General features: G+C 43.1%; 1 protein-coding gene across 1 annotated transcript in view; it reads left to right on the top strand.

Moving 5' to 3' along the window:
• TRABD2B (TraB domain containing 2B) overlaps nucleotides 1-24,962 on the top strand; it is a 297,481-nt gene that overhangs the window by 153,348 nt on the left and 119,171 nt on the right. Inside the window, exon 3 of the mRNA XM_050900913.1 lies at nucleotides 10,444-10,590. Within this exon, the coding sequence (XP_050756870.1) occupies nucleotides 10,444-10,590 (147 nt within the window). The remainder of the gene's footprint in view (nucleotides 1-10,443; nucleotides 10,591-24,962) is intronic.

The following is a 24,962-nucleotide window of genomic DNA, read 5'->3' as shown; positions in this document are numbered from 1 at the left end:
GTACGCTCGGCTCGGGGCATGTTCCCACATTCCTCCTGTTACGGTGGAGACAAAAAAGTAAAATCGAAACCCCAGATGGGCCCGGTAACAATTTTACTTGCGAGTCAAGAGAGCAAATGTGGTTTCAGGTTCTTGGGAAGGATTTCACGTGCCCCTTTTGAAGGTGATGATCCTGAAAGTGGGGACAATGTGCCCATTTAAGGTGGAGAAAAGTGATCGTGGGCACTGCCCTTCAGGCGTCCTGCCAGGCATCAATTTGGGGAATGCAGTTGCTGAGCAAAGTAGCGGGCTGTGACCTCTGTGCGTAGATCAGGCAGCTGGCTGCTCTTAAATAGAGTGGTGCAACCAAGCACAGCGATAACTTTGAGGTAAAGGCATGGGGAGCAGGGAGGTGGGTGGGAAGGAGTGATAGGAGAAGAGGTATTTTCAACCACAAGCTCCCCAACTGGCAGATTTCCAAAAGATGGGAAGTGTCGTCTGAGAAAAGCTCACTCTCTGCTCCCCTCATTTCTTACATTTTTTTTCCCCAAAGTATCTGTTACCAGACACTTTTAGGGGGTGTTGGACTTATCTGAGATGACTGCTCTTGTTTCAGTGACACCTTTGCAGCAATGTGCTACAGCCCCCGCAGCACCTCTCCTGGAGCACTGCTCTTCTCGGCAAACCTTCTCACAAACTTCTAGTGCATACAAAACTCTTGGGTTACATAGGGGGATTTCCCTGACATTGAGGCAGCATTTGGGTTTCTGAATATAGAGGTTTGCTATTGACTAGTAAGTGGTGAGGTACCCACAGGACAGGAATAACTGAGTGGAGCTGGAGGCCAAGCCAGGCTTGCTGGGGTGGTGGCACAGGCAGGAACAGAGGGGGGACCGAGGGGCATGCAGGAGCCGGCCTTGCAGCCAAGCCCAGGGCATCACCAAATAGGCAGCAGGGCCCTGTTCGCTGCCTGCTTTGTCTGGGTGAGAAATGTCTCTGCCTTCCTCTATGCCTGTGGGTTTCACATGGTCTGGAGATGCTACTTTAGACAGCCATCATCTGGTATCCCACAGTCCATCTGCTTTCTCTTTGTGGAGTTGGGTCCATTCACATCGGTTGAGCACTCCAGCCTTTTGTCCCTGTAACAGTCTTTCCGATATCTTTTATGAGTCTGTTTAAAATCAAACCCAGTTGCCAGCTACTCAGCCCTGGAAGAACTGTTATTCCTCTGCCACAGATTAACATGAAGGGTGTAAAGAAAGAAACAGAAGGAAACAATTTACACCATTGTGTATGACTTGATTAAAAACTAATACGGGATTTTTAGGTTACTGGTAGGCATTTCATATGCAGTGTTTTGTTGTCTAGCAGGTTAACAGACCTCTAAGTCACATAACTGAATAGCTGAGGTGAGTTCCAGGGAGAAGGCATTTTCTTCTGAACCACTCTTGGTTCAGCGAAACAAAGATTTTTTTTTTTTTTTTTTTTCTTTTAACAAGGGGAAAAAAAAAAATTGTCTCCCTTCAAGAGTGCAGTCTCATGCCAGAGGTATGAATTGATTTTACTGTCTGTTTACCTTTTTGTTGACAAGATCTAAGACTGCAGTCCAGAAGTCTAACTGGTGGCACCTGGACCTGCAAACTGTCACTGCTGGGCAAGGTGTTGGTTACTGGAACTTGTTGCACTTCAACCAGAAGAACACTTGCAGAATCAGACTGCCCAGAGTGCAACTCTTTTGGTGCAAATATTTAGCCTTTTAGGTAGGTTTAGTCATCAAAATTAATCTACTGAACTCAGTACAACTGAGAAACTGGACTTATGCAAGAGTACTGGATGCGAGTAAATCCCACATACAAAATCCACAAAAGCCATACATTTAGGCTGCAAATTTAACAGAGGTGATTCTATCCCTTCCAGTGTTTCAGTTTTGATTAAGTTGCAAATCCTTCCTCCCGTTATTTCTTAATTTATTTGCCTAAGCTTGAATTTCGGCATTGACCAAAGCAGAGGGTTATCCTACAGAGTTACTGCTCACTTACACCATTACTGGTTGGACATCAAGCTAAGTTATTGGCAAAAGAGACCGTGCTGATGATGTGGTGAGGGCATTGAAACTAAAACATCCTTCCACCACAGTGTGGTGGTTCACAAAAGGGGAAAGGATGGAAATTCCATATCAAAGCTGTTTTTTCCCTCTCTCTTTCTTCTAAATTAATCTGGACTCTAAGTACCTTTAGAAAGTAACACAGTTCAATACATTTAGAAGAAAAGGTTTCAGATCTTATCCTTCTTCCAATAGTGCCTGTGATCCAGCTGCTACTAACTTCAGTTTAGGTATTTAAGACCTTGTTTTGGAGTGTTTTGACCTATTTAAGGTGGGTGTGGTATTTATAATCTATGTATTGGGAATGATACAATGTTTCTAAAGTGCTGTCAAGACAGAAATTAACTCCATGGTCTTTGTTTGTTGTCTTAATGACCTTGTGCAAGGGAAGGCTTGTGTCTAAGAGCACAAACCATAGCTAGCTCACCTGTTCTGTCAGGTAATCCACCAAAACCCCAAACAACTGCTCTCCAGGCTCTGAGTTAACAATGTGCCTGCCCCAGCCCTGCTGAAGCCAGGAACTTGGTGCAGAAGCAATAGTGTAGTAGGGTCGGCCCAGGGAATGTGTGAGAGCTGCTGTCAACCAGGAGAGTCCTTCTCTGGCTTGAGGGTCTTGGGGCTGAGGGAATGGGGGTCTCATGCACATTGCAGTGTTTTCTGTCTAGAAATTTTCTGTTGTTTTCAAATGCCTTGATTCAATCGAAACACAGAGAAAATAAAAAAAAAATTGACTTTTGCACATGCAAGTTCATCATGGGAACTTTGCATAAAGAGAAAAGTCAGGGGGCTGAAGTCGACTTCAGCAGGAGCTGTGGGTATGCAGGGCTGAAGCCTGGCGCCCTAGTCTCCCTGCAGCTTTCTCAGCATCAAGAAAACCAATCTTAGTCACGGGGCTGCACATTAGTAGCGTGACTGCTCTGCACCAGGCCATGCCTGCGTGTCACCGTTGTGGCTAAGCCAGTAGGATAGGTGGTGGTTAGGGGTTTCTCCAAGCGCCTCGGTCAGATTCAAACTGTTTTATTAAACTGGTTAATTGGCAGTTTGAAAGGGAGGGGGGGAAAAGCGAGGTCCTTAGGTCTCCCTGGTCAGTGCCAAGCCGCAGACTGTTAACTACTCCTGCCTTTCAGAAGCAATAACTGCGGGTTTGGGGAACATATGGAACCAACTAGCCGAAAGGCTTTTATGAGGAGCTTTAACAGGGGGCACGGTTTGTGAGCAGAAATTCCAGTGGATGAGTTAATAGTTTCACTTTCCTTAGCTGTCCCTTTATAGGAACAACAACAACAAAGTCAGGCACATTCCTCCCACAGCCGTAGCTGTACAATGTTCTGATGCATCCAGGATTTTGTTTGGACACTGGGGGAGTCCTTTAGTAGATCCCCCGGGACCTGTTTTTTTGGAGCTATTTCCTGATGCTGACCTCATTAGGTGAGTTTCACAGCTCACTAATTCCTAGCAACAGCGCAAGAGACTCAAGGAAAGGGGAAACCCGTCTTCTGGAAACCAATGGAACTGGACAGATTTGGACGAACACTTACTGCTTTTCATTAATCTGGAAAATCAGGGACTTGGGTTTTTCTTTCTTTTCTTCCCCCCCAAGTCACTATTTTGCCCTGAAACTGTATATTTGATTTTCTATTTGAGTACAGAGAAGGATAACAACAAAAGAAGAACCCTTGAAGAACCATATACCTCAATATTTATGTTGCAGTTTATTTTGAACCAAGCGGGAGAGTGGGCATTTCTTTTCTGGAATTGCAATTTGGGCACTGACAGGATATAGTCACTCAGACGCTTCCAGTAATGCTTATTTAGTATTTGCATTGTGGTGGCATGTGTCCAAAAGAGAGAGCAAAGGAAAACAATAGTTGCCTGCTCAAGAGCTGACATCATAGTATGAAATTTAAGTACTTGTTTTTGTGGTATTGTTATTAATCATGGTTCTATGCAGGGGTCATCCTGTAACTCCAGCTACTGGAGTCCTGTGAATGCAATGTTTGTAGTTCAGCCTCGGTAAGTTTAGGACTGAAAAGTCATTTCTGCCCCGTCAAGTAAGAGTGAAATTTGTCTGAGCACCAAAGTTTGGCCTGAGAGTTTTCTCAGGGTTGCCTTTTGTTCTCAAGCCTCCTGTATAGCAAACACACCAGAAGAACACAGGTCCATTTGTCTTCAGTTTAACACAGAATTTGTTTCTTCTGTTGTAATTCCTGAATTTGTTGTCTGTTTTATTAGCAATATATTTCATAAGAAGGTTTGGGACTGCTCAATTATTTTATCTGGTAATAAGGTTTCCTTGTCTTATTTTATGATGGCCTCTTAGATGCCCCCACGAAGCTGTTCTTCCATTGTGGCACCATTTGGGACCTTAGTCAGACAAACTGAAGAGGTGGACCAGCAACCTTTCCACTTGGTTAGAAATCTGTAGTATTGCCTCCTAGACAAGGTGATAGGCACAGAGTCGAGCTGCTGTCAGAGTTTGTCAGAAATTGATTTCTGACAAAGCATGTGAGCATTCAGGATAATCAACCAAAGTCAACTCACTCACCTATATAAAAGTATTAAAAATGTGAAGCTGAAAGGATACAGCTAACTCTGCATCCTTGAGATGACATTCAGTGATGATCGTGGCAAAGAATCCGTGTACTGAATAGCATCTTTTAGAAAAGTAAGCATCTTATTTCTTCTTTCATGCCATTCAGGACCTTATGACCAAAAGACCTTACAAGTAGCTGACGTAAACCAGGCATGATGCTATATTTGATGAGGGTTAACTTGGTTTTTGTTTTCTGGGCTTTTTTTTATTCTCTTCAGCTAGGGACAAATGCACATAGGATGGATAAGGAGAAATCTCTCCTGTACAAAGGCCATGATTTCTCCTCATTAGCTATCACATACAGCACTAACATGTTGCTGGCCTTCAGGAGCCTTCAAATGTCCAGTCTGAAGTTGCAGACTTGTGGCACAACAAAACGTGATACGTGAATGTTTGTGAAAGTACCTTGGAACAAGTGGGATTTTTATCTAGCTTTGCTCCCAAAACCAAATACAGTGAAGAACATGATTTCTGGGCGAAAGGCTCAAGTGTTCCTAAGCCCGGTGTAGGTACACATCTATTCACTTCCACCCCCTATTTGAAAAGGTGGCAATGCTTTCTTCGATCTGTTTCTGCGGATTGGGTTTACTTGCCTAAAAGCCAAATCTCATTAAAATCTCACATAAAATCAAACCTCCAGCCTCTCCCATGGGCTTGCAAAATGAAGTTCAAACTGTCCCAAGGCAACTTGCACAACTGCTGATACCAATACTTTTATGCAATGCCAGCCTTGAGACCTTAAGACCCAATGCAGTTGTGTCTGCTCGCTTTATATGAGGGGTTTGGAGGTTTTCTAATGTTTCATGTTTTTGAAGTTGAAAGTTAAACACCTTAAACATTCAAGTTGATTTATATGTGAGGTAGACTTTTGTAACCCATGCCTTCCATTCATGTGTGACTCCTGGCTCTGTAATCCAGAGGCATGTTGGGGGGAAACACTGTTTGAGTGTCAAGGTAATCAGTAAAGCTGTTAGCCATGGTCTTCACTGGGCTTGTTTGATCTCTAATCGAGGCCTGCAGTGAGCTTGCACGTGAGTGGCAAAGGCTGGTCTCTGCAGATTTGGTTGCAACTGAAGTGCCTGAGATCATAGAGGCAAAAGAGCAAAGGTTAAAGCGAGGCAGCAGCACAGATACTGTTGGGTGATGGTGACAACAGTTGGCACAAACATAACGAATGGCCCAGTCTTGTTCATCAAGAAATGAAACTTGGGGTTCCTGCAGACCTCCCCCCTGCTGGGGATCCCTCAACTGAAGTCGCCAGTGATGCAAGAGCTCTTTCCTGTCCCAGCTCTGCTGCATCCCCTCTGACCTTCCCATGGCAGAAATGGCTGGTCCAGCCCCCTTATCCTTGAGCTGGCCATAGTCTGTGCAAAAAAGCTCCTGAAAAGTCTGGACCAGTGGTTTCTGGCGCTGTGTAGGATTGGTAGTACCCACTCTCTTAGGCAGTAAAACAGGACCCATAGGTCTGCCCTAAGGGCTGAGCTGGTGTCTCCAAACATCCACATAAAATCTGTGTGTTGGACTGCTGCTTTGCACAGGAGAATGACACCGCTCGGATAAAAAGCCTTCCTCCTGGCAGGGTGAAAACCGCTTTCTGTTGTCCATGGTTGATCAGTCACAAATGGGGGCCAGAGACAACCATGCAAAAATGGCTTTCAAAGCACGCTGATGTGAGGACCATAAATTGTGTGAATAAAAATGCACTTTCCCAGAGCCAAAGTCATAACTTCCCATCACTTCCCAGAACAAATACTGTCTGCTGTATTTATTAGGTGGGACTGTGTATAGGCAGTCACTCCGAGGGTGTTTATTTTGAAGTCATCAGTTGTTCAGTAATCTCAGGCACCTCTGGGAGATTTAACTCAGATAGAGGTTTAGGCTGGAGGTCATGGGGTCACTGATATTAAGATGATAGAGAGAAGGAAAGGAAACAGCCTTGGGTTTGTGGCATTATCTGAACAGTAAGGAAAAATAAATTCGGGTTTTAAGATGGCTTTAGCCTGACTCTGAAGAAAATGGTCTACAAATCCAGCCAACGAGCAGGCGGCTGCGACGAGACCCTGCTTCTCTTTAAGTTTCCAGTACCTAAAGAGGGCTACAAGAAAGCTGGAGAGGGACTTTTTACAAGGGCATGTAGTGATAGGACAAGGGGTAATGGCTTTAAACTGAAAGAGGGTAGATTTAGGTTAAATATAAGGAAGAAGTTCTTCATTATGAGGGTGAGGCACTGGAACAGGTTGCCCAGAGAAGTTGTGGATGCCCCCTCCCTGGAAGTGTTCAAGGCCAGGTTGGATGGGGCTTTGAGCCACCTGATCTAGTGGAAGGTGTCCCTGCCCATGGCAGGGGGGTTGGAAGTAGATGATCTTTAAGGTCCCTTCCAACCCAAACCATTCTATGATTCTGTGAAGTTTGTTTTTAACTGCCTGACCAAAAATCATGGTGGTTATGACTTGATTAAGCAAGACTTCTCTAGAAAGCTGTTTAAGTGGTTACAGTTTTCCTTTAGCATATTCAAGCGTTTGAGTTTCTAATGTTAACTTCCCTCCTAAAATAAAATCTCGAGTTGCTTTTCGGGCAGTAGTTCAAACCCAGTGATGAGCTCCCCCGCAGTGGCAGCAGCGTGCTGGAGTTCAGCTGGTGACCAGCATCACCTCTAGGTCCCAAAGCTGCTCAGAGGCAGAGAGCAGGGACATGAACATCCTGACACTAATGAAGTCTGGGGTCCTGTGCATGGGGGTCCATCTACTGTTGTAAACTCCAAATAACTCATTCTCTCTCATGTGGAGTCTTTGGTGTCTTATGAGAAGTGAACTCGTACTGTGGGCTTTTCTGCAGCCCGGCACTTATTTTCAAGGAACATACAGGTAACTTTCTTTAAGACTTCTAACCCTCTGCAAATGTGGTTGAAATCAGCTAATAGGCTCCAAATTTATTAGGAGCAGACAGACAGACAGACCCAGAGCATTAATGCACAGGACTGGTTTCCCCAGGAAACCAGAATAAGAAAAAAAAAAAAAACAAACAAAACCCCCAAAACAACAACAAAGAAAAAAAAAAAAGGCATTGGGAGTAAAGTAAGGATTTATCGCCTTCTTAATATTTTATCATAAAACACACTGTCTTATCCTCAGGGTTTGTTGGTGGTTTGTATATGTGTGTGCCTGTGGGTATACATATTTTTGTATATAAAAGTCCAGCAACATCCATTGTTTAAAAAATAAAAAATGAGAAAGATTTTACTGAAAGCATTTTGGGAAAACCTCTGCTCTCAGTTTTCCTGTCAACGTTTTTCTAAGCTTCTATTTTTATTAGCCAAAATGTTTAGAAACCCCAGGAAATCCTGGGATGAACCATTTCCTCTTCAAGCTGTAGCCCTTAGGGGAAGAAGAAAAAGCTCAGATCCTTTCAAAGGTTAGAAATTTTTCAAACTGTATTTCTTGCAGATTTTTTAAATTAGAGAAAAACTAAGTTAGGAAGATGCTTAACTTCAGGCTGTGGTCGTGGGAAGGATTGATCTCTTTGTAGAAAAGCCTGAACAGACCCTTAGATCTAGGCAAGGAAATCTTTTAGGCTTGGATCTTGATGGGGAACTGATTGCCGAATTGAGGTATAACAGGCTCAGTTGAAAGACCATCTTTATATTTTTTAAAAGTGAATTAAAAAATAACATTTACTTTTCCTCAACCAATTTGTGTATGTTAGTTAGCATGTAACAGCTTTGTATTAAGAGACTGTTAATGCCCTGGAGATACTTTTATTACTATTATTATTATTATTTTATTTTTAAAAAATCTCAGATCGTATTTGTTATATACCTGAGGTTTTGTAGGACTAAATCCAATTGACTGTTTCCTTTCCTTCAGATAAACTTCAATGGCAATCATAATTTTAAACTAATAAGAACTTCCATTCTGCAAATACATAGGTACATTGTTAATTTTAAACTCCTCTGGGGTTCACTCCTTAAAGTGGGTTCAGTTGCTTAAAGTTAAGAAGGTAAGTAAGAATATGTGTCACAGACTGCAGCCTAGCTGGGCCAGCTGGAGCTCCACATGGGTTACTTCACCCAGATTTTGAGATGATGGTTATTCTTTGGGATGGATAGGGCACTGCTGTTATAAATGAGAGAAGCTGAAAATGTGGTGAAACGTTGGGGCTGAGGGATGCAGGAGTCTTTTCATGAAAAATGACACATCAATATAATTTTTCAGAACTCTGAATTTGCAGTCACTATATATCACTTTATTTTAGGAAAAGTGCGTTTGCTTATGTCGTGGTTTAACCCCAGCCAGCAACTAAGCACTGCGCAGCCACTTCCCCCTCCCAGTGGGATGGGGAGGAGGATTGGGGAAAAAAAAGTAAAACTCATGGGTTGAGATTAGAGCAGTATAATAACTAAAGTAAAATAAAATGTAATACTAACAGTAATAATTGTAATGAAAAGGAATATAACAAAAAGAGAAATAAAACCCAAGAAAAGACAAGTGATGCACAATGCAATTGCTCACCACCCGCTGACCAATGCCTGAGCAGCGATCCCCCCTCCCAGCCACCTCCCCCCAGTTTATATGACATTCTATGGTATGGAATATCCCTTTGGCTAGTTCGGGTCGGCTGTCCTGGTTCTGCTCCGTCCCAGCTTCTTGCACACCTGCTTGCTGGCAGAGCATGGGAACCTGAAAAGCCCTTCACTTAGGATAAGCACTACTTAGCAACAACTAAAACATCAGCATGTTATCAATCAACATTATTCTCACACTAAATCCAAAACACACTGAACCAGCTACTAAGAAGAAAATTAACTCTATCCCAGACAAAACCAGGACAGCTTATTTATATAATTTGTGACAAACTGTCTTAACTGCTGTTCCTCTGATTTATTCGTCTACTTTTTATCAAGTTTCTTCGGAAGGTTTTTGGAAAGCTGAACATGAAAAGCCCAGACTTGGTGGTTCTGGTATAAGTTACTCCCACAGTCTATCACAAATATAAAAAGATCTGTGGTAATTCATGTGAAATTTAGTAGCCTTTTTGGTAATGCAAGGAAAAAAAAAAATCATCTTTAAGGACTTTTTTTTTTTTTGGTTACCTAAATTTAGATAGTAAAGAGTGCTTCTGTTTTGGTATTTTCAGATTTAGGATGGGGACACTCAACTAGTCTGCTGGGACAGTGTTACAATTCAGTATCTCTGTTCATTTTGCAAAAAGGTGGGTGAAGGGGGAAAGACTAAAGGAGGGAGACTAATAATGAATTTCCTAAAGTTTCTGCCACTAGAAGCATGCAGAAAGTCCCAATACAACTGTGACTTCAGAAGTTTAGAAGACTTTGATTTTTATCAAAAACCTTCCAACTGAGTTTGGGCTTTGGATTTAAGCTAGCGGACAGAAAACACTCAGAGGCAATAGAAGTTTCCTAATTTAGGGGCTTTTTCATTACAATGTCTTTCATGTAGCCAAGTAGTCAGCACAGATAGCCTAAAAGTTCTCAGACCATGACCTCTGAGCAATATATATGTGTTGTGAAGTTATACTTTATGCCCAATATCACGGGTTTTATAATAAGGTCTTCTGCTAGTAGGGGACCTTGCATCTGATTGCCCTTCCAGCTGGGAATGCCTAAACACCAGCCCTTGTTACTGTGGGCCAGTATGGGTCAATAGACTTCAGGTGCAGGAGGGGTTTTCAAAGTTTGGCCTTTTAGGCTTTGCTGCTTTGATTCCTACTATCTTTAACTTCTCCCCTGTTTTTCTTGTCTGCGTTTCTACAGGTGCTGTTTGCTCTAAACCAAACTCTGCTCCAACATGAAAGCCTCCGAGCAGGTAGTTTGCAGGCCCCGTATACCACTGAAGATCTCATCAAGCATTATAACTGTGGAGACCTGAATGCTGTCATATTCAACCATGACACTTCTCAGGTAAGCAAAAGTGTTGCAAATGGGCCAGCTAATTAAGAACAGCTGTTTTAATAGCAATGCCCTGCTCATCACTTTGTGCTCCGTCTCTTTCCCCTCTTCCTTTTGATCCCGTGTTTTCTTTCCACACGTGCCTTGTTTGCCTGGTGAGAGAGTGGGGTTTCCTTGGTATTGCTTGGGCTCTGGGGAATCACAGAATCATTGAATCATTTAGGTTGGAAAGACCTTTAAGATCATCGAGTCCAACCATTAACCTAGCACTGCCAAGTCCACCACTAAACCATGTCCCTAAGTGCCACGTCTACATGTCTTCTAAATACCTCCAGGGATGGTGACTTCACCACCTCCCTGGGCAGCCTGTTCCAATGCTTGACAACCCTTTCAGTGAAGAAATTTTTCCTAATATCCAATCTAAACCTCCCCTGACACAACTTGAGGCCATTTCCTCTTGTCCTATCCCTTGTTACTTGGAACAAGGAAGGGACTGCCTGGAAAACTTTTCTAGGAGTGTGCCTGAAAAAAAGTTAATTATGGATGTTTGTGGGGCTGTTGAATGTAGTCCCCCCATTAAGGGGGGGGGGGGGAATCTTTGTAATATTTCTGCTTATACATGAAGAGGAAGTGAACCTTATGTAAATAGTCTATAAAGTAAATAACTTCTCAAACATGTCATAATTCAATAATTTTGTATGTGTCTCAGGCAGCCCTTCAGTCTCTGTTTATCTTAGTTATCCAATGCTATTAAAAACTCTCAATGGAGCAGAAATCTGCTTTCCAGACCAGTTTGATGTTCATGGCAAACTCTGAGATTCTCACTTAATACGTAGGTTCCTCTTTCTCCTTTCCCGTTAATTCTATGGAAACTTGGTCTTTGGATGTCATCTCCTACCTCTCCTTTTTTTTGATAAATGTTCCCAGGTTTCTGTCTCAGGTGCAGTGACTTACTTGGAGGGGACCTGTATAAACTTTGGCAGCCACAGTATTATATATGTTTTGCAAATGAAAGTCTATTAAATCATGATAGTGGTTTACCATTAGCAAATGCAAATCAAGGATAACTATGTGACTTCAAGAGAGAACTGAGATAGGGTGAGCTCAGTCTGTTGATTGAGGCAGAGGTCTCCGAGACATCTTATCTTGCCATCGCTATCTTGAGCTGCACAGGACTCTGTGGGTCACTTGTTTCTCAGAGGAACAGCTGGGAAAGCGAGGAGGGCCCCAACCTGGCTGTAAGGTAACAAAGTCTCCTAGCCACGCTCCACGACATGGGTGTTTTCCCAGAGGTCTTGTATGCCCCTCTGAGAAGTTCCAGGTAGAAATGTAAAAGACACCCAGCAGCAGCTGGAGCTGCTCTTCCATGTGACCTATCACAGAACTAGCCTGCACCTCGACAGAAGCAGAAAGACATCAGCTTGGACAATCAGAGGTCCTTAAATTCTGGACAAATGGTCATGTCTCCTCTTTTTCCCTATCTGGTTATCATTTTCAAATAGTAGAAAGAGTAGTTGATGGTAATGAATGGGATAAAAACCCTTTGCTGTCCCAGTTAATCCAGTCCTAGAAAGTGAAGCATTGTTTTAGCATGACTAAGCAGGACATAACAGGGTGGTTAACGTTGCAGTACTGAAACAGAAGTCTGCGTAGTACCAAAGCTGCCAAAGCCATTCATTCTGGACAACCTTGCACTGAAAAGTAAAGGGAGGAAGCAACTCAGGTAGGAATACATCTCTAAAGGTAGAGAGCTCATGACTTTAGAGGATCCTGGAGAAGTCAATGGTTGTAACTATTCCTGCAGTGTCGAGGCACAGTACACAAGATAAACACATAATGATTTTGGAGAAATAAGTCTTGCAAGGTGTGGTGGTATATTTGCCATGGATGCAAAGAAAGGACTACTAGTAAGTAAAACCATGAAGAGAGTCCTGGCATCTGAATGTCCTGTGTCATTTTTCAATCTCTATCAGTGTAATTTCTCCAGCAATAAAGCCTTTGTCCCTGAGACAAGTTGTGGCCGTTCACACTGGTTGCATTGACTCGCAGACATCTGTGATTTGTTGACACAATGTCCTATAACAGACCTGTGGGGTAGACTTGAGAGGAACAGACTGCTGTAAAAACTTCTTTATTCCTGCAAATTGTTGGATCAAATCTGAGTTTAAAAACAGTGTTGAAGAAAGAAGAAAGAAGCCAACAACCAATCAGAGTTCAAGCACTAGTGTTAGTCATGGTCCCAGAGTGCACACAGTTGATAAAGATTATAACACTTACAGGCCATGGAAAATTAAAATCCCTATATGTATACTAGTCCCTGCAGAACTCTAAATGTTATGGAGTATTTTCCTCTCATGGGTTGTTGTTTTTAATTTGGGTAAAGAGGTTTTTTGTTTGGTAGTGTTTTTATAAACCAGCTTTATACCATTTATTTTTAATTGCAAGCAGAACAAAATAGAAAATTAAATCCTAAAATAAACTCCCTATTCAGGTCAACTTTTGCCAGTTGTGGTAATTCCTAAGTTTATTCTGTGTGTTTTTTGCAAGGATGATAGACTCTCTTTGCCATAGAGAGTCTTTGCCATTTGGTTACCAAAATAGATTAGCTTGGCTTAAATATTACACATGAAGCATCCCCCATGAGATCTTTCTCTTGAGACATTAAATGTAGGCACAGGGATTTATCATGTGCTAAGAGTGTATTGCAGGTCTCATCAGGTGACAACAAATGATTGGCCTGCAAGTGCACAAAAACTATAAATATCCCAAGTGAGATGTATCATCACTTAAACTTCAGGGTAAGTACCCATGCCAATCTTGGGAGACAAGAGTGTCACAGTGTTTTTAGATGTGCCCATTCTTCCATGATATCCAACTGCTGGCCCAGTTCTTCAGAGGTCTGATAAGTCCTTGGAGCTGGTACCATTAATGCAACTTTGAAATATCACATAGAAAAGAACAAAAGATCAGGAATGGAGTTGTAAGACTCAACGCTTATGTGAACGGTGGAGGCCAGGAATTCAGCTCCGTCCCATGTGGCCAGGGAGACCTGCAGAAAGCTGTGACTCTCACTCTTTGAGGATTCATTTGGGGGCTGTTCATAAGGTTACTAGTGCCTGCTTGTCCCTTGAAGGTTAGCGGGAGCTGCAGAATAAAGGTGAATCTGTCCATCGGTTGCCTCAGTTCAGAGCCATTGGTTTAGGTCACTGTAATGAACTGGAAAGTAACTGAGAAAGTCTAACATTGCTGTGGGGACAGTGGTGGGGGGGAGTATTTATCTAGGTGCAGTAACTTCCTAAATTCCTCTAGTGTGAATCTTGGGAGACAGAGCATCTTCAGTAGCCGTCTGCAAGATGCTGAGATGCCTTTAGAGCAAAACTCATCCTGGAGCAGAAAGAAGGACCAGAAGTGGAAATACTAATGCTGTTGACTCGAGGTGTTACAGATGAGTTTCTTGAGCCTCTTCAGCCTTCCCAAGGGAGTTTGGGAAATGAGCAGTTTCTCAGCACCAATCTTCTTGACTCCTGCAGCATTTGGGAGGAGAGGGCAGAGTCCTTCTGGGACCACGTCTGTGCCAAGGGGGTGCACAGAAGGGACGGTGCTGGGAGGAAAAGTGCAGGGAAGGTTATTTCCTAGACCAAAGCAGGAGCTTGGGCACCAGGTCAGAGGACAGCTCCTTCGGCACCCGGGGACAGGGACAGGACCGTCCCAGGGAGATGCTGCCCGCCTTGGGGTTGGGAAGCCTGACTTAGCCAGGGTAAGGTGCCCAAAATGGAGGGATGTGAGCAGGCCCCAAATCCCTGACGCTTTTCCGTCCCAGAGCCATCAGCACTGATGACAGTGGAGGACTAAACAAATCCCTCTCAGCTTCAGTGTTTTGAGGGTTTTTTTAATTAAGAACAGTGAAAGGGGGAAACACCTCTGCTTTCCTGTGGTTATATTACATTCCTCATTCCTTTCTCTCTTTCTCTCTTTTTCTTAAATTTTGTTTCCAAGCACCATTTTTCCAAACGTATAAATCCTTATTTAAACTTAATGAAACTTTAAGGGGCTGAGTTTACTCAGTTAGACTGTGACCCAAAAGTGGACTAGGAAACATCTCTCCTTCTTCTACAGCCTTCTGCAAACATTTGATTCTCTTGTGACTTTTGCAATCAAGAGGCTTATGTTGGAGTTTCTGGGCAGAGTGTCAAAATGATACTGAAGAGGAAGCATTCTAAGTTAAAGATAGGATAGGCATATTTTCTGCTCTTTCTTCAGACTTTTTTCCCCTCAAAGAAGTCATAGTTTCTTTCTCTCCTTTTGAAAAAAGTTCCCTACAAGCAAAACCGCATTGGATTAGATCAGTAGCTTTAACTTCTGTGTTCTGTCTGACGCTCTCACAAGGGAATTGAGGTCAGTATGTCCAGATGTGTTAAAATGCAAAAAATCTGTTAGTGCAAAATTAGAAAATTATCTACCTCCAGAGGATACTTTTTCTTACCTGAGACAGCTAAGAAATTGCCTAATGAACTGAACCCTTAGTGAAGAAAAAGTAGGGTGCAGAAAAATTTATCTTGTATTTTGTTCCCTAAATCTGATGTAAAGGTCTTTATTCAAACATAAACATTTGAGGTTTGGGTTTAGGGATATCTTGCACCAGTTACTTCCTGTGGTCGGTTTTGAGCTGTTCAGTTTTTTAAGGACAATTCTGTAAAGCAGATTCATCTTTGCCAGCATGGAATTAGCTGGTTCTGTGTTTCCTTGTTTTCCTATGTACACTTTATTAAGAGGGAAAAATGAAAAGCCGAGGCTGAGATTTTTCTCCTTCAAACTTTCCCAAAAACTATACCTGTGGTCTCCAGCTATCATTTCTCCTCTTCTGTCCTCAGCCATTCTCCTGACCTGAGGAGAGGCTCCTGCCCCAGGAGAAGATGGTTTCTCCTCTCTCATTGTTGATCTGCTGTATCAGAGGCCTGCAGCTACACTGCTTACTTTATAGACAGTTTTCTTCAAGCCAGGTTCTACTGGTTGCATACTTGTTATTTGGCTGTCCATTTAGGGTTAACAGTACAATGCGAGAGTCGTACCTGCCACTTGTAAAGCATCTTTCATCTAGAGAGCCTCTATGGTTTGTGTGTTAGACTGTATTGAAAGCCCATTGAAATAATGGAGAATATTTCCATGCCTTCAGCAGGCTTTATATGAGTCCCAGTGGGCCCAGACATCATTGGATATCAAAATGAAGAAATCACATTAGGCCAGTGACTAACCCAGTTTATGGACTTTATGCTCATGTGACTATAACGATGTTCTTGTTGCCAGGAGAGGTAAGGCCTTGGCTTCATCCTACACAGAAAAGCAAGCTACGCAATGAAGTTGCTTGGCGGTCACCACAGCCTGCAGACACGTCCCAACCCCTTTCAGGTGCTCAGGGATCACTGTGCCTCCTTCTTCAAGCTGTGTCCATCAGGAACCACTGAGCTTTTTGTGTAACTTACTAGAATGATGTCACCCATCAGTTCAAAATCCCATGGATTCATGTGGACATACAGTATTTAGGTAGTGGGTGTTGCCTTCTGAAAAGCATATGATGGTCCTGATAACACGACATTGGAGATCCATACGCTAACCCCATGTCAGCAGTCAGCCTTCCTAAACTAAAGAAGAAAAGGTTTAGTGCCTCACTTCGCAATGCACTTGCTGTTTATAAATGACCAGGTTGTGTTATGTACCCCTTTAAAAATGTTATCGTCCTGCATTTAAACCTGTCCTTTAAGATTTAAGGGTCCTGATAATTCTAACTACATCATTAACTTGCCCTGTTCTCATTCTGGGTAAAATACAACTGGATTTCTGGCTCACTTCTCAAATCAATGAAAACTGTCTGTGGAATGCCCCAGCTTCAATAACTGCAGAAACACACAGCTCAGACCATTAGATAGGGCGTTGAATGACAAGCAGACCTAATTTGTCCAAGGAATGGAGTTTTATCTAGGGCAAAGGAAGATAAATCCCTAAACCAAAGGCACAGCTATTGTAATGCAACGCTTTGGAAGCATCTTATCACTTTCAGCTGTAACAAAGTGCAGGCGAACTGGCACAGCTTCTCGTTCTTCCAGGGAAAATGATTATAGGCTTTCCAGCAAAGTAAGTGCGAGGTTGTCCCGGGCGCCAAGGGAGCCAGTCCCATGAGTTTCTCATTCTGGGTCCAGGCGAAGGGTCAGTAATGCTTCCTGGAGTGTTTGTTAAAATGACATTGATGGCAGTCCTGATGCTGCCCGGGTGTTTGGTGACACGTGTGCTCATCGCTGCTTGTGCCCCGATAGCGAGCAGAGTATGTCTCCCACCTTCTCTTCTTTGGGCTGTAGCATAGGATGCTGCTGGAGAGATGTTGCCTTCACGTAGTTCAGAAGAGTTCCTGATGTGCTGTAGTGGGATTGTACTTTCTTTCCACTTGCACCTGAGTTACACCTTTGTGTCTTGGTATATTGTGAGCATTTGGAAGTAAAAACAGAAGTGCAGCCAAAATTTTCAGAGTCTAATTTTCATATTATGTCAGAACAGGATTCCAGATTGGAGCAATATTATATTTTTGGCTTATGTGTTTCAGAAAATTGGTTACAGATCCAAATTGTGAGAGCTAAGTCTACTTGTTGATGGCAGTGCTGGGGAAAACACTGCAGAGATTATTTTTTTATTAATAATCTGGAACATGCCCAGATAATTTTCATGCTACAAGTTTTGAAAATAGGTTCTTGCTTGAAAATTTTCATTACATGTTTGCATTTAGAGTTGTCTTACTTGGAAGTTTCTTCCTTCCTCTTTCCGGTTTCCATGGAGAAAGCAATGGGAGAGGAGAGAAAGTCAGAGAGAAATTGGAACAAGACATTTAAAGGCAAAGATTTTTCTTTCAGAGACTGCTGCATTATTAGAAAAGGAACATATTCACCGACAGAAAAGGGCTGATTTACATTAAAAACGTTTAAGGATTGTTGACTACCTGTATTTATTAGTAAGGGAATAAACTATAAAAGAGTATGAAAGAGTGATTGGTAAAAACATTTAGAGTTCAGGGTAGTAGCATGCTGCTTTCTGTGCATTGCTGTATGTTTGCTGTGAAGCATTTACTATCCCTTCTTTTTAAAGAGCTGGTTTATGAAGTGTTTCTTGGAAAGACTTGTTCAAGAGAAATGAAAAAGACTTGTTAGTTTTTTTAAACAATATCTTGTGGGTTGAATGTACAAAATGCTTTTTCCTCCCTTTGTGCTTTATCCAGAAGATGTAGTTGTCACCTCATTATGACAGGGAGGGGGAAAAAAGCAGGACAAGGGGGCAGTTTGGTTGTCCTGGATGACTTGGCAGGATTAATATTAGACATTATCTGAAAAGACTGTGTTCTTGACGCAGCATTTCTTGGTCTGACACTATTATTGTGCATTACTGAATAGTGAACACCGTAGATGAGGTTCTCCAGTGTAAACTGGTTGTGCTCTCTGATGGTGACTTTAGACCTGGATCTTCTCTTCTCTCCTCTGGGAGAGTTGATTGCTGATAAACCCAAAGTCAAGGCTTATATGATTCCACCAGCTTAGATGCAAAGAAATCAGTTTCAAGGATAACTTGATTTGTCTCTACTTCACTGACTTAATCTGAATTATTCCTTATTTTTCTCCTGACTGGTCCCCGTTCCATTTCTACATGCTTTCTTGGAGATGTTCTGCATCTTTATGTCCTATACTAGACCTCTCAAACAACCCCACCTTAAAAAAAAATTAGAATTAGTTCAAAAGTCATCCAATTTGTTCCAGATGCCAGCATGACTAGAAAGCTTAGGCTGGTTGGATTGGGAGTAGTCTGGAGTTTTGCTAGGACTGAACAGGAGAGCAGGGCCGTCTCCGCACAGCACTGCCTTGTGGTGTCAGCTCCGGAGGTCTCGTGTCCAGCCCAGCTGCTGTTGTGTTATTAACCAGCTTTTTGCTCCTTGCCAAGTTATGTGGTATTTTGCAAACCATATCTTTTGGATCACGCTTGCCTTGGGTTAAAACCATATTGCAAACTTCACATAAACATTCGGGCTTTCCCTAGCATCTTACTAAACAGGGATGGGAAGAAATTCATGGAAGAACCGTGAACAATATATATATTCAAGACAACCAAACCTGAGTTTGTACCCGCTACTGACCAGCTGTTCTCCCACTGTGTAACACAAGACAAAATGAAAAATACTTTTGGAAAAAGAATTGCAATGCTTTAATAAACCAACCCCAAAACCAAACCTTCTGGCCCCAGTTTTTTCACTTTATTGCCCTGCTTTGCCCTTTGATCAGTATCTTTACTTGGGTGTCATGGCAATATAATAGGTGATGGTTTCAGTGTCAGAACAGAAAAAAAAATATTCTTTGTCAAAGGAAACAAAGTATTTGGAAGGGAAATAGAAAAACTTGAACTTTTCCATATGTTTGCAAGCTCGTGAAAGCTGGCCTCGAAAAAAGTCCCAATGTTTAAGGGGTTTTAAATGGGGCAGGAGTATCATTAGGTAGTTAAGATTTACCCTCCCCACTGAAACCCAAACCTTTATTTGCATACACTGCAGGCTTGTCATCCTTATTCAATTAATGAACAGGTCCCTGTAATCTGGTCCTAAATATACACTGCATAGTTGGGTGAAGCTTGCAGAAAGGGGGCCGGGATCATTGTTCTGACTGTGTTTTGTTAAGACTTCTTTAATCAAAACATTCATTCAGATGGAGAGGCCGGCTGCATATTTTGGCATTGCTACCAAGGGGAGCAGGGACGGGGTTGGGGTGGGAAGGGAGGCCTTGGGGGAGGGGTTGGTGTTGCTTGCTTCTTTTTTTTTTTTTTTTCCTAAGTGCTTGGAAAGTAACTATTTAACTGGTGTGGAAAAACAAATAGAAAACATACATGGAGGTCATGACTTCTCAGGGATTTGTTGAAAGTCTTTTTTAAGAGGGGTAAAAGTATCACCCCCCAAGCTGTTTGTGAGATGCACAGCCCATCCCTGTGGCCTTTCTGCCTTCCCCCCGCCTCCCCCTTTTTTTTTTGTTGTTGTTGTTTTTTTAAAACATGCTTTCCTTCAACCCAAATGTATGGCAGGAGAAGGTAAGACCAGGCAGGGCACACGACTGTCGTTTGGCCAGGTGCCACCTGAGAGAACATCCGTGGCAGGATGGGTTTGGGGCTCCCAGGAAGGGTCTCCATGCAGGTGCGGTGGGAGCTGAAGCCGCAGGGACACGGGTGCCCAGGGGCTGCAGCCCACCCTGGCTGCAGGCAAGTTTACACTCAGGCCAACAATGACTCCTACAGCTTTTGTGCCACCTGCAGAGTTGTTTTTTAAAAGTATCATGCACTATCCATAGAGACTTCACTAGCTTTCAGCCTGCTTTCTCCCTGCACGTCTTCTGCTATTTGTTATTTTCCTCTATTTACAAATTTAGATGCTCCGGTGGCTAATAGACCTGAGCTAGCCAATTTGAAACTCAAAGACCTCTGTTTTCACACTCAAGTTGTCGTGCCATGCTGAGAGGTACCCAAGCTAGCTTTAAGTCGGGTAGGCCAATTACAGAAAGCTTGCTGGTGTGAACTGTGATGTATCTGCAACGTATATGGACTCTGAGCAGTAATGTGGGTGGGCAGGGATTAGCTCACAGCCAGAAGTGGCTCCCCAGAGCTGGTCCCAAGAAACGTGCTTGCTCTTACACTGGCTTTCCTTGTGCTCTCGGACTTTCCTTCCTCCCTTACTTCCCTTCAAGCAAAAAGCATTTTTGCTTTTTTTTTCCCTCCAGCCTCATCCAGATATTTTCTGTGGGTTTCTGATGCCTTACAATATTGGGTTTGTGAGAGGAGACTCTTCTCCTCCTCTTCATTGCTATTTCCAGGAAAAAGGGTACAGGCAGGCTGGCGGGGCCGCTAGCCTTGTGCCTCTTTCCTCTGAGGCAGCAGATGGAGCAAACAATGTGTTGGAAAAGAGCATTTGGGCTTGCTGGCACGGGGGTGTGAGACACCCCAACCTCAGCTGCTGCCCCGAGAGCCTGAACCCCCCGCCGTGGGACAGGAACATGGGCCTTATCAGTGCAGTGCAGCCCGGCGAAAGGAGTTGTAAGTCTCTAGCTCAGAGAGGATTAGACGTGCCTGAGCGGAGCAGAAATGCTGGAAACTGCAGCAATGCATCCCAGTTGCAGTGAATTGGAGCCAGAAAATAGTTCAGGGTTCATAAGCCCCTCTCCGTTAGGCCCCTGGTTCGCAAGACCACACTTTCCGCCAAGGGAGAGCTGGCTGTCCCTTTGCCTCGCGGTTTTTCAGGGCTGCTAAGGACTTAGGCTTCAGGACTCCTGCTAAGCCAAGGGATGTGATGGAAAATCCATTCCTGCCGTGGAAATGCTGAGCTGGTCCAAACCCCAACAGCGCTTCCCAAAGGGTTCTGTGGCGCAGGGATGGCTGTGGCTGGGCAGCGTGGCTGGTGGACAAGTGTGGGTGGGAGAAGCGCAACTGGCTTTTTGATGTGCGCTCAAAACTTGCAAGCCTCTGGCTGCAGTGAGAGTTGTCCCTGGGGAACTGCTCTGCTTTCTGCAAAGGAGTGGGAACAAAACTGGATGAGCACAGGCTGGGGATATGTTTAAGCTTTCTGTGACTTCAAATCAGTCTGAGTCTGTATCTGAGTTTGGTGTCAGGGTATGCTTCTAATAAACCATTTTAGCATCTCAAAATCCACCAAATTGACATACCTATCCTGACCACAACCTCCAAAATGTGCTGGATGTGCCTGTAATATATTCTCAAGTCCCATCTTGGGTAGATATTTGCCCTGGGAAAGGGAAAGGAGTGATGGAACTGACTTGTCCTGAAGATCAAAGACTCCTTTTACAGTCCACTCAGGCTTCTAATATATTACTTTAAATTTTGGTGCTTAAAAGAAAGCAATAATGGGTTAATCACAACATGCTTGAACTGGATGCTATTTTGCAGAGCTCCTTCCTGGTTTCCCTTTTCCATAACAAGCTGGAAGCTCATCTTCTTGGCAGCTGCCAACTTGGGCTTTGGGCTAAATCAGATTAACCAGACACCCCCTCTCCTTGGCCAATGAAGGTCTCCATCAGGATGGAAACTCAGGAGTGCTGGAGGAAAACCGGTCCCGTCGGCAGCAGCGTTCATCTATGCAGCAGCCACGTCCTCTTCGTGGAGATGCTTGCTCTCACAGCCCATTCACTTTGCGCTATTTGAATCCTTCATATCAGAGGCTGCAGTAAGTGGATATTGCTCTCCCAGATGCCAGAAGGATCCATAAATCAGAGGGAAACAGGTGTCTTCCAAGTCCAGAGCAGTATATTTTGCAGCACTGCAGTAAAAACCATAATGCCCTGTCAAGACTGGTTAACAGGAGGGTATCCTCCCTTCATAAACGAATGATAACTTGAGCTCAGATGTCAGCCTCTGACCCAAGAAGGGCTGGTGTGAATTTAGAGCCGTTCAGTTTGTCGGAGGAGCCAGCGGGTTTTGGGATGCTGCTTTGGCTCCCTGGCAGCCCCTGTAAGCCGCGCTGTCAGCTCTTGAGATCCTTATCTTGCGTAGTGCTGTCAACCGTATAAAAGTTCCTGACCTGCGTGGTACAGGGAAAATCCTTCAAAGCGTGATCCCTCACTTGTCTTCTGGCCTCTGCCCATGTAAAGCTCATAAACTAGAAGACTAATAAAGAGAACCCAACCTTTATCATGTTTAAAAAAAATTAATGTAGTCAGCGTGATCTGGGAACAACTCCCTGCTAACAACTGGAGATAAGGATTACTAGCATGGAGGCTGAGCCCTCCTGCCATGGAAAGATGGATGGGGTTTGTATTGAGGTGCTGGACTGGAACTCAGGAAGCTGATGGCCAACTCTCTGCCTTGCCATAGATGTCCCTTGTGACCCTGGGTGTGCCTCCTCCTGTTTTCTCTATTTAGCCTGTGAATGCTCTGGGGAGAGAAGGAGAAATAAGGCATTTTTATTATTAAGAGATTTCCCTGCAAGGATTAGTGATGATGCTGTACTCGCAGCGGTCTGGAGTTTGGATGTTGCACAGGAGGTGAGGCTGGAAAGCCATTAGTTATCTGCTTATTAGGAGACAGTGGGATAGGGAGAGAGGAGTCTCAGAAGCCAAGAGGGTTCACCAAGATACAGGAAGATAATGGCAGGAAAGGTTTTAGGATCACTATATTTTCCATGGCAGGGGTTGGCTTCCCATTTCCCCATCTCAGCTGCTTCTCCTCCATCTGCAGATAGACTTATGGTTGAAGATCACCTCTGCCTGCACACAGGCAAGAAAGGGCACGCAGCCCTTTATTCTAATGTTGGTAGTATTGGTTTTTCATTGACATAATCTTACAATTTGAATGCACATTCCAGAAATAGGCTAGCATCACTGGAACAGAACAAGGCTAAAAAAGGTTATCAGAGGACTGGGAAATGTATAGGAGTAGGAACGATAACACTATTCCTTCACATCTGATTGTGATTTGATACTGGACTGAATCTAGAGCAGTTCCACTGTAACCAATAGATCCAAAGCAGCAAAAAAAATGTTAACCAGAGTTGGTGGTGCTTATATGTGTCCAAAAAAAATTATTTGCAGAGAGATGTTCACAACTCTGGCATCGTGCCTCTGCCCAGAATATTTGTCCAAATATTAAAAAATAGTAAATAATAAAATGTACTTAAATGTAGTCCTATGTTTATGAATTTTCAGCTGAACTTTGGCAGTAAGCCCTAAATGTGATAAAAGACTCTGCACCAATATATTTTGCTTTTCTGTTCTTTTTTTTTTTCATTTCTTTGTCTCTATAGACAAAGCTGACAGCATTGCATAGATCTTGAGATATGGCTGATGCATTTTTCTAAGCTAAAGTATGTTGTTAGCTCTTATGCTAACGATTACAGCAGAATCCCAACCTCCTTCCACAAAGTATTTGTGGGAAGAGCGGTTGCTGCTGAGCATCATCTTGGACTTCGGACCTTCCTTTGGGTCCTTCAACAGCTAGATTCAGCCAGTGCCTTGTATGTAACATCAAGTTGGAAAACCTTGCTGTCCCCATTTTACAGATGGACTTTTGAGAGACAGGAGGGACAAAGCCAAATGCTTCAAATATACTTAGTGGAGGTTAAGTGCTGAGTTTCCTTTGAAGGTCTAAACCCAAATGACATGCTTGTGATCATGCAAGAGATTTGTATCACCCATGGGAACAGAACCATTTTTTCAGGGTAGTGTCATAACCACTCCACAATCCTTCCTCTTTCTTCTGCCTAAAGCTCCCACTGACTTCAAAGGTGAAGAATTATGGCCCGCATCCCACAGCACTGTGAGCTCGGACATGTGTGCAGAGCTTTACCCACACATATTCCATCAGGGATACTGACTCAAGTAAAATTACACAGGCAGTGTGGAGGGGAAGAAATTTCTGCAAGGCTGGGACATAACTTCTTTTTTGTTCTCATATTCTCTTCCTTTAGCCTCAAAAGCTTAACTAAGAAATGCAGGGTGTACCTAATGACTGAGTTTGGGGTCCATCTATACTCTCCATAGGAGAGCTGTGAACCAAAGTAAATAGGAATAGAAAAAAGGAAGAGTTCTAGCTGATTCGGTCAAAGAAAATATTTTTTCTTTTGAACACCTCTGAATGAAATATATTATTGAGTTTCCATGGGAAATAGGTTGGGGGGGGCGGTGTTTATATATGTATATATATGTGTGTGTGTGTATATATATATATGAGTTGGTTGGATTCTCAGAAAACCACATGGCTTGCAGAGACTGGACAGAAAGCATCTATTTATCTCTTGTCGTGTATCCACTACAAAGTGAGCACACCCCAGGTGATGGGTAGCACTGTGTTTGTCTGCTGATCCAACTGCTACTCTTGTAGATGAACAGCAAAACTAGAAGTTAGGATTTTTCAACAGTCAAATCATCCACCCTGCTATACATTTAAATACTAGTAGCAGTATTCAGCTATTATCAGGAGGTCAGTCCCTCACCCATTGGCACAGCAAATGTCTCATCCATTCACTCTCAGTTCAAAACAACAAATATCTATCATTAAAATGTTAAAATTAATTTTTACACTGAATGGAAACAGAAATCTTGGATAAAGTGGAAGAGGGAAGGTGCATCCCTCTGATGCATTCTTTAGCCCATCCTTTTAAAACAACGGATTTTCTTTTTTCCAAAAAAACCCTTAAATTCTGGATGCAATTAACAGCTTCCTAATTGTGTGTGACTGTTTCTTGACTTCCTGATCCCTGTCTGGTGGTTAGGAATCCAAAGGGTTTCTTAAATCAACAGAAGCAGCTGCCTCCTTGAAGCCAGGCATGGTGTATGTCACTGACTGTGGAAAGGAACTGCGATACAGGGAGG

This window comes from Gymnogyps californianus, chromosome 8, assembly GCF_018139145.2.
Source record: "Gymnogyps californianus isolate 813 chromosome 8, ASM1813914v2, whole genome shotgun sequence".
NCBI classification, from domain to species: Eukaryota; Metazoa; Chordata; class Aves; order Accipitriformes; family Cathartidae; genus Gymnogyps; species Gymnogyps californianus.
The sequence above is the reverse complement of the archived record's forward strand: the minus strand, read 5'-3'. Positions and strand labels throughout refer to the sequence as shown.